The sequence below is a fragment of the Dermacentor andersoni genome, chromosome 6 (assembly GCF_023375885.2).
Source record: "Dermacentor andersoni chromosome 6, qqDerAnde1_hic_scaffold, whole genome shotgun sequence".
Lineage (NCBI taxonomy): Eukaryota > Metazoa > Arthropoda > Arachnida > Ixodida > Ixodidae > Dermacentor > Dermacentor andersoni.
The window spans coordinates 105639926-105652760 of record NC_092819.1 but is presented as its reverse complement, the minus strand read 5'-3'; the positions used below and the strand labels follow the sequence as shown (position 1 = coordinate 105652760).

The 12835-nt window shown below is 51.7% G+C and overlaps 1 protein-coding gene across 2 annotated transcripts in view; it reads left to right on the top strand.

The window, feature by feature from the left end:
- The window catches only part of LOC129382356 (astacin-like metalloprotease toxin 5), an 89090-nt gene that overhangs the window by 43319 nt on the left and 32936 nt on the right, over positions 1–12835 (top strand). For both annotated transcript variants that reach the window (XR_011894965.1, XM_072288540.1), the window contains exon 3: positions 2684–2804. Coding sequence is in view for 1 of the 2 variants with exons in the window: in XM_072288540.1 (XP_072144641.1) it covers positions 2684–2804 (121 nt within the window). In the remaining variant the exon portion in view is untranslated. The remainder of the gene's footprint in view (positions 1–2683; positions 2805–12835) is intronic.

Below are 12835 nucleotides of genomic sequence, written 5' to 3'. Positions count from 1 at the left end.
CGCAAGACCGCGGCCCTCGCGGTCCAACAAATCGCCGAGGCTTTGCCCGCTTCCGTTTTGGCGGCGGACCGCATGCACACCCCAGCGATTCTGACTTAGCCAACGAATGTTGTCCGGCAACAGAGTGTCTTCAGCCAAATCCAATCTAGTTTTCGGCTCAGCAAAAGCTAGTCAAGCCCGTCGTTTCATGTCCGCCGTTCCGCCTACACGTGCGTGCAGCAGATATACTTTTTAAACACCGTGTCCTCTTGGAGTGATGAGGAGGTTTTTTTATTTTGTATACCTCGTTGAGCAGTTCCCGGGTTTGTGGGACTCGAGCCGCAATTATAACAATGATAACACTCTGGCCGAGAGTGTAGCTGGTTGGTCTGCTCTGCCGTCTGCTATGGCGGTCCGCCGTGTGGATGTGCTCTGCGCCGGACCGGACCGCGGCGGGCCGTGACGTCGTATCACGTGACCGAGCGGCCCGCGGACTTGGTCCGTCGTGTGGATCGGAGTTTACGGCGGCGCGCGCGCTGGCCGCATTGTCAGGAAGCGTGCTACAGTCAGTGGCAGTGCACCGATTTCATCGGTACTGCGGGAACTGAGCTGATATTCTTTACTAAACGTTGTGCGTCGCCAAACTCTGAGCCTTCATTGGCGATAATGGAGTTCCACAAACTTCTTTTGACAGCATGCTTCGTTTGTTCTTTCGAAAGGCCGGGGTATTTACCGCATGCACGTATATTTCTTCACTGTGTGTGCTACAGTAATAAGCAGCGACAAGACGCACCAAGATGTGCGCGCAACGTGCTCAGTCTTTGTTTGACTCGAAAGCAAAACAAAACACTCAACAATGATAACTATGGGGGTCGAACACGATGAAACAAACGGATACGTTTAAAGGAATGTGTTAGGTTAAGACAATGAGCTGCAAGTATTTTTTTCGACAATCATTCACTACACCAGACAGACCCTGCCCGCCGGCGGGGAATTGGACTGACACCTTACGCTCGGAACTTCAGTTAGTATCTCGTCATGTCCCCAGCGCCAGCGACGACAGCGCTCATCCTGGAAGGCAGTGAAGTGTAGAATGACTTGATCAGGGATGTGTTCATTCGCAGCACGTCTCAGTCGCTGACGATGGTGGATCGAAGCCTATTCTTGGGCGACTGATAGAGCGGATGGTGCGCCAGCGATACATTCAACTAGCCCCAGACATTTTAAATGATGTTGGGGCCCGGGGATTGAGGCGGCCACTACAAGAGAGTGACTCTGCGCTCTTCCAACAGTTGTTGCACCACACGAGCAGTGTGGATCGGCGACCTATCGCGTTAGAATATGTAGTCGCCTTCCAGAAACGGGCCGTCAAGAATGTATGGAATCAGTACGTCGTCTATGACTACCCTGCACTTTTCAGCGATGAACTTACCTTCGATGCGTATCAATGGGCGTCGCACAACGCTTAGTAAAGAATACCGGCTCATTTCACGCAGTAACGATGAGACCGGCGCCCTGCAACTGACAGTACAACGTTTCCCGACAATGCGGCCAGCGCGCGCCGCCGTAGCAGACGACGCCGTTCAAGATCCCGCCCCTCGAGCACCTGCGCGAGCTGCTGCCGCCGCCTGACTCAAGCGCTAGCCGCATCGCAATGCAATGCGCTCCGAGTATTCCCCTAAATGTGAAACAGTCTACATCGCCCTTCCTATGAAATGTCCACGCGCACACACGTAGGCACACACCGCGCGCGGCACGAGACGTACCCAAACACGCGCATTGCAGGAGGATTTCAAGGCGGTGCGAACGAGAGATGGGAGAGGGGTACCACCCGGTAATAGAATTTTGCTTCGCATGCGGCGCTCTCAATGCCTAAAGCCCCTTGATAATTATCAAGGGACTTTATCAACGCCGGCGCAGAAGCGCCGCTCTCGGTGCTGTTCTTGTCCATCGCGGACGCATTTCGCGCCCGTTCAAATTAACGATGGGTGCCGCGCTTTTTACTTGTGGTAGGAGTGATGCTGTACTATAACGCCGACCGAAAAATGCCGAGGCTATGTCATGAAGACGTCCGACCGTCGTTCAACCAAGACATCAAGAAGCTCCGAAAGTTCGTTCAAGAGCTCGATGAAAGCGTCGACCTTCGTCTTGCCAAGCCCCGTGGGCGGTCCGTCGCCACCGAGCGAAGCTCGTGCATCGACATAGTCTTTCACAACGAGTCTGCCATAGTATCCGTAAGGTACCTTACCTGCCACTTTACGGACTTCAAGGCCATACTAATGGCCCTGCGCAGGGGCCCCTCTCTAGATTTGAGAGTAGATGGCCCATGGTCGTCCGATATGTTCGACATACTCCGTATAAAGACAGCGCAAACATTCATTTTAAACATTTAGTCAGTGGTTATCTCAGCACTCCGCGGAAGACGGGAACGTGCAAAAAGGCCGCAAAGGTGTAAACTAATGCTAACGAATTACTATTGCATGAATACTCATTGATCCCCCTCATTTTTACGTTCTTTTAATGTTCATCGATTTACGTGCGCATATCACAATAGAACCGAGAGATGGTTTGTCTGGGCAATTGTCTTTTGGCCTTGAGTGCTTCCGAGACATCCTGACCTATTGCAAAAAAAAAAAAGTGTAATCTCGTTTGAAAGCAATTCTTAGTTCTAACCGGCACAGCCATACTGTTTCTTCTCTCACAGTCACACGTGAAAATCTCGATATAATCACGGATGCCATGATCCTTATCGAGAAGGAGACGTGTCTACGCTTTGTTAGACGAAGAGACCAGGAAGACTATGTCAACCTTGTATCCAAAGAAGGGTAAGCACCGACATCGCTTTGCTTTTTATTGCTGTTTAAATTAATCCGTCTTGAAATAAATCTAACTAGAGAATTTCGCCCTGACTCATTGCTAGTTTCAAAACTGAATTTATGAAAAGATAAAATTTAGTAGTAATTCGCCTACACTCATAGGCCACCGCGGAATGATGAGTAAACCACATTGCTCTGTATAATGTTCGCTTGTTCATCTTGCCACCCAGATCCGTTACGGTATGCCATAGCAGGTCGTTGCCCAGTCAGGTCCGGAGTTCCGCACATATGCCTGAAGATAAGCGGTTAATTTAGTGACGCGAATTCGCAGCATGTGCTGTCGAAGACTGTTTCCGGCCCTTGCTATGCTGTGTGTTGTATGGGGCTGCTGCTGGCAGGCGGAACATTAGCGCTGGTTGCCCATACACGTTTTCATTTTCCAACAGCGACATGGCGCAGTTAGAGATATGCATATTGCTTCTAACTTCTTGGTTTGGAGCTCAGTACGCCCTTCACATTTATGTGCATACCGGTGCTCAAAGTGCGGATATAACTGCACACTGTTGTGCCATTACCACAAGCCCGGATTCCGAATCTGCAAGATGCAGAATTTATCCTGCGAGCGCCCTTTGGACAAACCCGGGGCTGCGCCGAAAGGCACAGCGCCCTAATTCTCCCTTGACAAGTCAAGATGCTGAGCCGTCAGGCAGTGGTGTCCTGCGGATAAGCATCGGCGGGCAACATGTCCAAACGTGCAACCGAGTGCCAGACAGCCCGGCGCCGCACCTCCTTTTGCCTGGAGGTTACCGCGCGCGCGAACTTTGAACCGGGTTGCCAGCGCGGTCGCTGGTTGGACCTCTCGGACGACCGTCGAGTGCTGGCTTTGTATTGGGCCGTTTGAGTGACAATGGTTTCTCGGGTATTATAAAGCCGCGAGGCGGCCGCCTGAAAAACCGGATCCGCCGACCCACCGGGAGCTGACTGCCGCTCTCGACTGGAGTGAGATGTGTCACGCGTTTTCGCCGGACGTCGCCGTGCGAGAACAGTCGCGTTTGCTGTGAGCTCTCGGCCCCAGTGCCGATCCCTTCATGTCCTGTATAATGAACTGTATATAGTGTATAAAGCCCCTTTTGTTTTTCTCACCGACGCCTGACTCGGAGTCTTCGCTACCAACGCTCTGTCACGAAACGGGTGACGAGCGCTACGGGACCACCTCAAAGTCAGAATAGCGGTGGCAGCGGTGCAAAGTCGTAACAGTGGATGGCAGCTACGGGATTGACCGGCATCGGCTACCTCGGCGCGGTGAGTGCCTGAAGTTTACCTCAAACACCAGACTTTCTCTGACACAGGTTATAGTAGCTCAGGGAAGGATTTGGTGTTGCATTGTGTTAACCTTGTGTGTTTCAAGCCTAGTGAGAGTGTTTTGAAAACCAGGGGATGCTGAGGGGGTAAACAGGGCAGTGTGTGAAATACTTGCATATGTCTTACTAGTAGCATTATAGTAGCGTACGGCAGGTATATTCAAGAAGGGTAAACAGCAGGAGGACAGTGTGAACGATGGAGAAGTACAAGGTCAAGGAACTTCTCCAAATTTGTGAGGAGTGTGGCATTGAGTTGGGCTCAACCAAAAGAAAGAGTGCGATCCTTGAGGTCATGAGGACTGGGAACGTAACGGCTCAGGAAGCCGAGGAGGCCTGGGCGGATATCAGTGAACGTCGGGAAACGGAGGAAAGGAAAGAAAAGGATCGTCGCGAGGAGGAAAAGAGGGAGAAGGAACGTTGCGAGGAGAAAAGGAAAGAAAAGGAACGTCGGGAGTGGCAGGCAGAAAGGGAACGTCGCGAGCACGAGCTTAAAATGAAAGAGTTGGAGACCCGAAATACCGCGCCGGCGCCTAGTCTCATTTCTAACGGTCCAAGAATACGCGATCAACTTCCACCCTTTGTCGTCGGAGAGGATATGGCCAAATACATCGTGAAATTTGAGCACGTTTGCGAACGGAATAGCATTGAGCGATCCCTCTGGGCACAGAATCTGTTAGCCTTGCTTCCTGGGGAGGCATCAGACGTAATAACTTGCTTATCGAAAGAGGCGTTTGAGAGCTACAGTGATGTGAAGGAAGCGCTACTGCGGAAGTACAAATTGTCGCCCGAAGCTTTCCGGCAGAGGTTCCGGTATGCAAAAAAGGGCAGGGAGTCGAATGCTGATATCGCGTTTCGTCTAAAAGCCGACCTGGTGGAATGGCTGAAGGGCGAAGAGGTTTACGACGACCGCGACAAAATCGTCGAATGCATCGCGTTGGAGCAGTTCTACCGTTGCATTGATGAGGATGTCCGGCTCTGGCTGCAAGATAGGCTAAAGGAGGTTAAGCTAAACAAGGCAGCAGAGTTAGCGGAAGAGTACTACACCCGCCGCAGCTTGCAGAGCAAGGCAGTGCGCGTAGAAAAAGCAGATAGGAGAGATGGGTTTTCCGGGAAGCCCGACGACCGGAAGCAAATCACGCGTCGCGAGTTTCGGGAAGACGAGTCCCTTACCAAAGAAACTATAAGGGAAGGACAAAATGCATCTCAGAATGATAGCGATGGTCCCAAACAGGGAAACGATACGACGCCTTCTTTTGAAAAACGGAAACCGTTAACCTGCTATAATTGCAAAAAGCAAGGGCACATCGCTGCGAACTGCCAAGAGAAAATTGCTTTTGCAACAATACAGGAAACGCACAAAAACATACGACAATTGGAGCCCTATGTGCAGGAAATTGAGGTAAACGGTAAGAAGTGCCGAGCACTTCGGGACTCTGCAGCAACTATGGACGTTGTCCACCCGTCTTTCGTCTCCTCGAGTGATTTTACGGGAGAATGCGCTAGGATACGGCAAGTGGCCGAGGAGGACAGTGTCTGTTTACCCATCGCAACGGTTATCGTTGAAGGAGAGTTTGGGAAACTTAACACAGAAGCCGCTGTGTCTGCCGCCCTCCCGGAGCACTTTCCCTACCTCTTCTCAAATAGCTCGGAGCAGCTGCTGAAGGATCAGGGCAAATCGTTCTTTGCCGACGTGGCGTACATGGCCCTCACGCGATCCAAAGCGCGCCCGCTGTCGAGGGAACTTGACTTTGCGTCGATGAGCGAACAGCGGTGCGGCACACGGAACGATCAAGGTAACTTGAATGGCGAGCAGGCACGGGAGAGGCAGAGCTCGGAGGCTGGCCTAGGCGAGCGGGTCCTGGAAGTGAGTGGGAGTGACACGTGCAGTGCTAGCCGCGATATGGACGCGACGCCGCAGTTAGGCGACGCGGGCTCCAGACTCGCTCCGGTTTCCGCCAGCTGGCAGGAGCAGGCTGCAGTTGAAAGGGAAACTCTGATTCGGGAGCAACAGGAAGACTGTTCACTAGCCGATCTGAGGAAGAGCGTCAAACGGGGAGTGAAAAAAAAGAGGGTTTCATTTTACAAGGAATCTGGCTTATTGTACCGCCGCTACACGGATAAGCAGGGTCGCAAATATAAGCAGCTTCGGATTCCGCGAAAATATCGCCGGGAAAAATGAATGACCTCATTTGCTTCCTCAGTAGTGTGTTTTCGGTCCAAGTGATTTCAGGGGGGACCATTCTAATTGTCATTATTATTGCTGATTATTAATTGTTCCTGAAATTTTGGTGTGTTGTTAATGTGAAAACTGGTTGTTTGAGCCTTGTGTACCAGATCGTACACCTGCCTCTTGTTGCAGCGGGAGCAAAAAGAGAGATAGCAATTTAGTTAGGTTGATTTGGATTATGGCCTTGTCTGGTGTTTGGCGGGAGACAGAGGGCACTTGTTCGTGTTGGGTGTTGCCTTTTCCGGTCGGTTTTGCAAGCTGCAGAACGACCAACCGGGACCAGCGGCGAGAAGCAAGGGCTTAGGAACGACCCGAGCGGAGCTGGTCGAGGTGCCTTGGCGACAACGCGGTGAGCAGAGCTCCTGTCCTGGCGAGTTGGACCTGGGCACGTAAAGTTACCTGGCGTCCCGACACTGGACGTGAACTTGGACGAGCCTGACGAACGTGCGCGCCTCGCATCCGAGCCACGTGGAGGCAGCTCGTCTTCCCGGCGCCGTATCTGAGGACGGGGATGCTGTTGTGCCATTACCACAAGCCCGGACTCCGAATCTGCAAGATGTAGAATTTATCCTGCGAGCGCCCTTTGGACAAACCCGGGGCTGCGCCGAAAGGCACAGCGCCCTAATTCTCCCTTGACAAGTCAAGATGCTGAGCCGTCAGGCAGTGGTGTCCTGCGGAGAAGCATCGGCGGGCAACATGTCCAAACGTGCAACCGAGTGCCAGACAGCCCGGCGCCGCACCTCCTTTTCCCTGGAGGTCACCGCGCGCGCGAACTTTGAACCGGGTGGCCAGCGCGGTCGCTGGTTGGACTTCTCGGACGACCGTCGAGTGCTGGCTTTGTATTGGGCCGTTTGAGTGACAATGGTTTCTCGGGGATTATAAAGCCGCGAAGCGGCCGCCTGAAAAAACCGGATCCGCCGACCCACCGGGAGCTGAGTGCCGCTCTCGACTGGAGTGAGATGTGTCACGCGTTTTCGCCGGACGTCGCCGTGCAAGAACAGTCGCGTTTGCTGTGAGCTCTCGGCCCCAGTGCCGATCCCTTCATGTCCTGTATAATGACCTGTATATAGTGTATAAAGTCGCTTTTGTTTTTCTCACCGACGCCTGACTCGGAGTCTTCGCTACCAACGCTCTGTCACGAAACGGGTGACGAGCGCTACGGGACCACCTCAAAGTCGGAATAGCGGTGCAAAGTCGTAACAACACACAAGTAAGAAAGGTGGCGTTAATGCCAGGAACAGAAATAGCAGCAAGCAGACAGGATTATGACGGCGGTAATGATGATAATTATTATGATGATGCCTGTTATTTCTATTCGAAATGGGGGGATGGGCGGTGACAAATATTCACTAGCCTGCTTAAGCTATCATCTGGTATTACATACATGCAAAGCCGTCTAGCGGTCTGCGTATGTCTCTTTCATATTTCCCTCCTAATTACAACCTCTACCTCTAGGACCTATGCTCCAACGACTCCGGTATTTATCCGTCTCTTCCCTGCTTCCGCCACTCGCGCGTAATCTAAACTATTGCTTATTTGGACTGCTCACGCGTTAACGCTTCTATGCACTTTGAATCCCAGAGCTTCTGCAAGGTACATGCTTTCTAGTGTCCTTGCTTGATGAATATCTACGCAGTCAACTCCAACCTGGTGATTAGTTTCCTTACTTTTGCTGCAGCAGATGCATGCGTGACCACGCTGCGAATATTTGCGCCTGTATGTTTGTGTCCACAGCAGACAGCTCGAGCCTCAGATGGCGAGACACTGACCTTTCTGTTATCGTGCCGATGTTCCTTCCGAATAACTTTTTTGCCCCATTTGTAAATTGCCAGTTTGGTTCCGTTATTTGAAGCAAATATACTTTCTTTTCTCCCTTACTTTCTTTTTGATAACCTAGGGTATTTTATATACACATTTAATTGCTCTGACCTTGGTTGTTAACTTTCTTGACTGCCACTTATATATTAACATCTTAAATACTGCTGCTCTAGCAACCCATCTTCTCATTGATGCAATAGGCGACTGGTACAACACATAATATATAAGGTTCACTTCAAAAGTAGTATTCAATTTGCAAGCCGCACTAAGAAGTCAGCTTTAGGTGAAAAACGAGAGAAAGGAAGTATAACTAAAATTTTCTGGGGGAATGCTTGAGTCAAAGGTTTTCTTTATTGCCTGCACGGTAGAGAAATTTAACCCGCATACATAGGCATTACAGTTTGCGCTATAACAGCCTACTGGAGGTGCCAGAGTGGTGAGCGCTTGTTGCCCATATTGTGACGTGGAGAACAAGATGTCATAACCCGCCATGGTTGCTTAGTGGCTATGGTTTTGGGCTGCCAAGCACGAGGCCGCGGGATCGAATCCTGACCACGGTGGACGCATTTCAATGAGGGCGAAATGCGCAAACACCCGTATACTTAGTTTTTGGTGCACGTTAGAGAATAGCAGGTGGTCCAAATTTCCGGAGTCCCTCACTACGAGATAGTGGTTTTGGCACGTAAGACTCCATAATTTAATTCTTAATTGCAATAAAGAGTGTGATACGAAGACGTGGATGGCAAAATAATGAACACTGAAACAGTGGCGTTTCTTTCTGATGGGAGCGGCCATGCAAAAGCAAAATGATTCTTATGTATTTTAGTTTTAGAAAGCGCCAAGGCGTATCGCCAATAGCCTTGCAGTGTGCGTTCTCTATTGTGGTGTTCTGTTGTCTATAAACGGCGATACGCTTACATGCAGGCTTAAAGCTCTCGAGTGCAGCCGCAGAAACTACCACGCGAGTCGCTTTCTTCGGGTCACATTTATGCGTAGGCCAACTGCGTGCCTTTTACTACGTCGCTGTCCGCGGTGACGCGGTGAGCGGGCTTCACCTGCTGGCTTTTCTTTCTAGTAATAGCCATGTGGATTTACCCAATCTAACCTCGACCACATATTAGGAGGAATATTGTGTTCCTTACGGTCGAAGATCATTATAGAAGCACTCACAAAAATTTGAGCCCAATATCCAGTCGGGCCCGGTGCCGAAAAAAGAGCGGATGCCAAAAACGAATGCTATGATAGAAAATGGCCATTCCTAGTCTCTTGCCTCCATATAAGTGCCCGTATCCCTGCATAAAGCTTTCCCACGGACATGGCATTAAGGAACAGGGAGTGCAAGTTGAGGTTTTGTCGTGGTGTGATGACAAAACGGTTTAGTAATTTCAAAATGGATCTTTGTTTCTCGCATGCAAGGCATGTATTTCTGTGAGTAGGATGAAACAGAGCCATACGGCAGAGTGCAGCGATTATCTACTTATAAATATGTTTCCACTATTAGTGGCTAGGTTACATGTGGTCACTGCTGTGAAAACGAAAACTTGCTTCGCTGCAGACCCTTAACAGCGGTCACTGCGCGGAGCGCGAATTAGATGGCGCTACGGGGTTGGAAGCCGATAGAGGATGTCGACATCACTCTACGGACAAGTGACGGCGGTATCATCCCCAGGGTAGCCTACGTCCGCGTCCTGGGTATGACGATCGAATCAAACGGCTCCCATAACCTCACGGTGTCTAAACTAGCCCAGAAAACGGATAATGCCATCAGACTCGTTCGGAGAGTTGCGGACCGGCAGCAGGGTCTTGTAGAGGGCAATCTTGTGAGAATGGTGCACGCCTTTGTGATGTGTCATTTTGTCTACGTCCAGCCATGTGCAAGTGGCAAAAATTGGAGTGAATCAAGCCCAACACATTGATCACGACGACTATCGAGAGGGCCCTCGGGCTCCCCATGTACACAAACTTGGAGACATTGACGCGTCCCGGCATGCACAACACGCTGAAAGAGATTGCGGAAGCGGAGGAGAGGGCTGTTAAGAATGGCCATACGGGGTGGCAACGTGCCAGCTTTCAGCCCGCTGCACGTGTTCCAAGCCCACCAGTCGGGGCGCCCTTCCGAGAGCTGCGGTCGGCAGGCAGCCACGTGGCGCGCGATCAACTCCGGAAATTGGTACTTGGCCGAGCCACCCGGGACAAAGCAGTTCTACGAAGCCCTCTGACGTCGGCACTGAAAGCTGGGCGGTACCGAGAACTGCGGATGACTGGCGGCCACGTGGCGCGCGATCAACTCAGGAAATTGGTACTTGGCCGCGCCACCCGAGACGGAGCACAGTTCTACGAAGCCCTCGGTCGTCGACTCCGGAGCCTTTGTGTGTATGGGTTCGAATGTGTGTGCCTTTGTGTGTGTGAGCCATAGTGCGGTGCGGCGGCGAGTTTACAATGCTTGGACGAACCTTCCCGACCATTCCTGCTCCGACACACCTCATCCTCCAAGCCGGCACACCTCACCCTCCAAGTCGGCACACCCCATCCTCCAACAAGGCGGGTCATCTTGAATGACGTCGAACTATGACGTCGAGCAAGGGCTTATAAGCAGCGTTTGCCGGCTACTAGGGGGTGCTCGTGTCGAGATCGTTGTCGGGAGCTGAGTGCTCTGTCATGCTAGAAATGTACTAGTGAGCTGTGTGCTCGTAAACTGTTTGCTGTATGTTAGTTTTGCGGGCTCCATATGGGAGTCGCGCTAGTCTGCCAATGTATCCTGCTTAAACTGTTAATATGTAAATAAATCCTGTTCACCGAGTTCCTGTCTACGACCTTCATCTCCTTCAAATGGTGGCAGCGGCGAGTTAATCCGACGACTCCTACATCTGGTCGACAGCGCTAGGATCGTCTGACAACTCTGACAGGGCCCAATACGCTAGGCTTTCCACCAACCAAGCGGGTAGCAGCATCCTGCGGGGCTGGGGGTTCGTGCGGTGGAAATCGAGTCTCGCTTTTCCGGTCTCCCTCGGCAACAGCGCAAACGCATCGTTCTTGCTCCAACTTCACGCAACGTTCATACCGAACATAACATGGGTCGGAAACGAGCTAGGGCCAAGGCTCTCCTGGTCGAGGCTCACACACGGGCTCGGGAATGCTGTTTTGTCGATGCTGCACGGTACGGCGACGGGATGGCATTCGTAGCGGTGGGCATCGATCACGATCGGAAAATCACGAACTCATGACGGTTCAAACGAAGTCGGCCGAGGTGGCGGAGCAGGTGGCGATAGCCCTGACCCCGCATATTAATCGTCGTAAGCACGTAGAGCCAACTCGGCTACCAGCACGTGCTCCTGCTGGACGACAGAAGGAGAACGATCTACAGTGACTTGAAGACGGCTCTCCAAGCGTTCGCGAAAGGCACCGTATCGGAGCAGGTCCTGCGGATTGTGCCGGACAAGGACATCCAGCCGCACACAATTATCTGGTTCCCCGCACACACGGAGCAGACCGAGGGCACCCCGCCCAACCTCAACGAATGTGCCCACAGAGCTGCGCGAGGGGTCGTCGATCGCGTAGCTACTGGGTGGCGCGGCGCTGATGTTGGGGACAATGGGGACCGTCCCTCATATAACGAACTTACCAAACATTTTTACATCGGACGAAGACGATATCCTCCACCACATAGAAAACTAGGTAGACCGCAGACTTTAACACTCAGGTTATTTTACCACCCAGGTCTGGGCGTACCTTAATCCCGCACTGTTACACAGAATCTATCCAGAGACACAATCGACCAATATTTGCGAGCTATGTTCAGACGTAGCTAAGTTAGAACACATGCTCTGGCGGTGCCCCGCATTGTCCACGTTGTCCAAATGGAAGGCGGCCATAAGCAGCCCCGATCTTGAAGCACAGCTATGGGTTGTGCATTGGGCCCGCGACGCAGCAGAGAGGCTCGGACTGTACCGACGTGGGGGCGGCCCGTTACGCGCTACCGCGCGTTACGAAGGACCACAGACAGACAGACAGACAGACAGACAGACAGACAGACAGACAGACAGACAGACAGACAGACAGACAGACAGACAGACAGACAGACAGACAGACAGACAGACAGACAGACAGACAGACAGACAGACAGACAGACAGACAGACAGACAGACAGACAGACAGACAGACAGACAGACAGACAGACAGACAGACAGACAGACAGACAGACAGACAGACAGACAGACAGACAGACAGACAGACAGACAGACAGACAGACAGACAGACAGACAGACAGACAGACAGACAGACAGACAGACAGACAGACAGACAGACAGACAGACAGACAGACAGACAGACAGACAGACAGACAGACAGACAGACAGACAGACAGACAGACAGACAGACAGACAGACAGACAGACAGACAGACAGACAGACAGACAGACAGACAGACAGACAGACAGACAGACAGACAGACAGACAGACAGACAGACAGACAGACAGACAGACAGACAGACAGACAGACAGACAGACAGACAGACAGACAGACAGACAGACAGACAGACAGACAGACAGACAGACAGACAGACAGACAGACAGACAGACAGACAGACAGACAGACAGACAGACAGACAGACAGACAGACAGACAGACAGACAGACA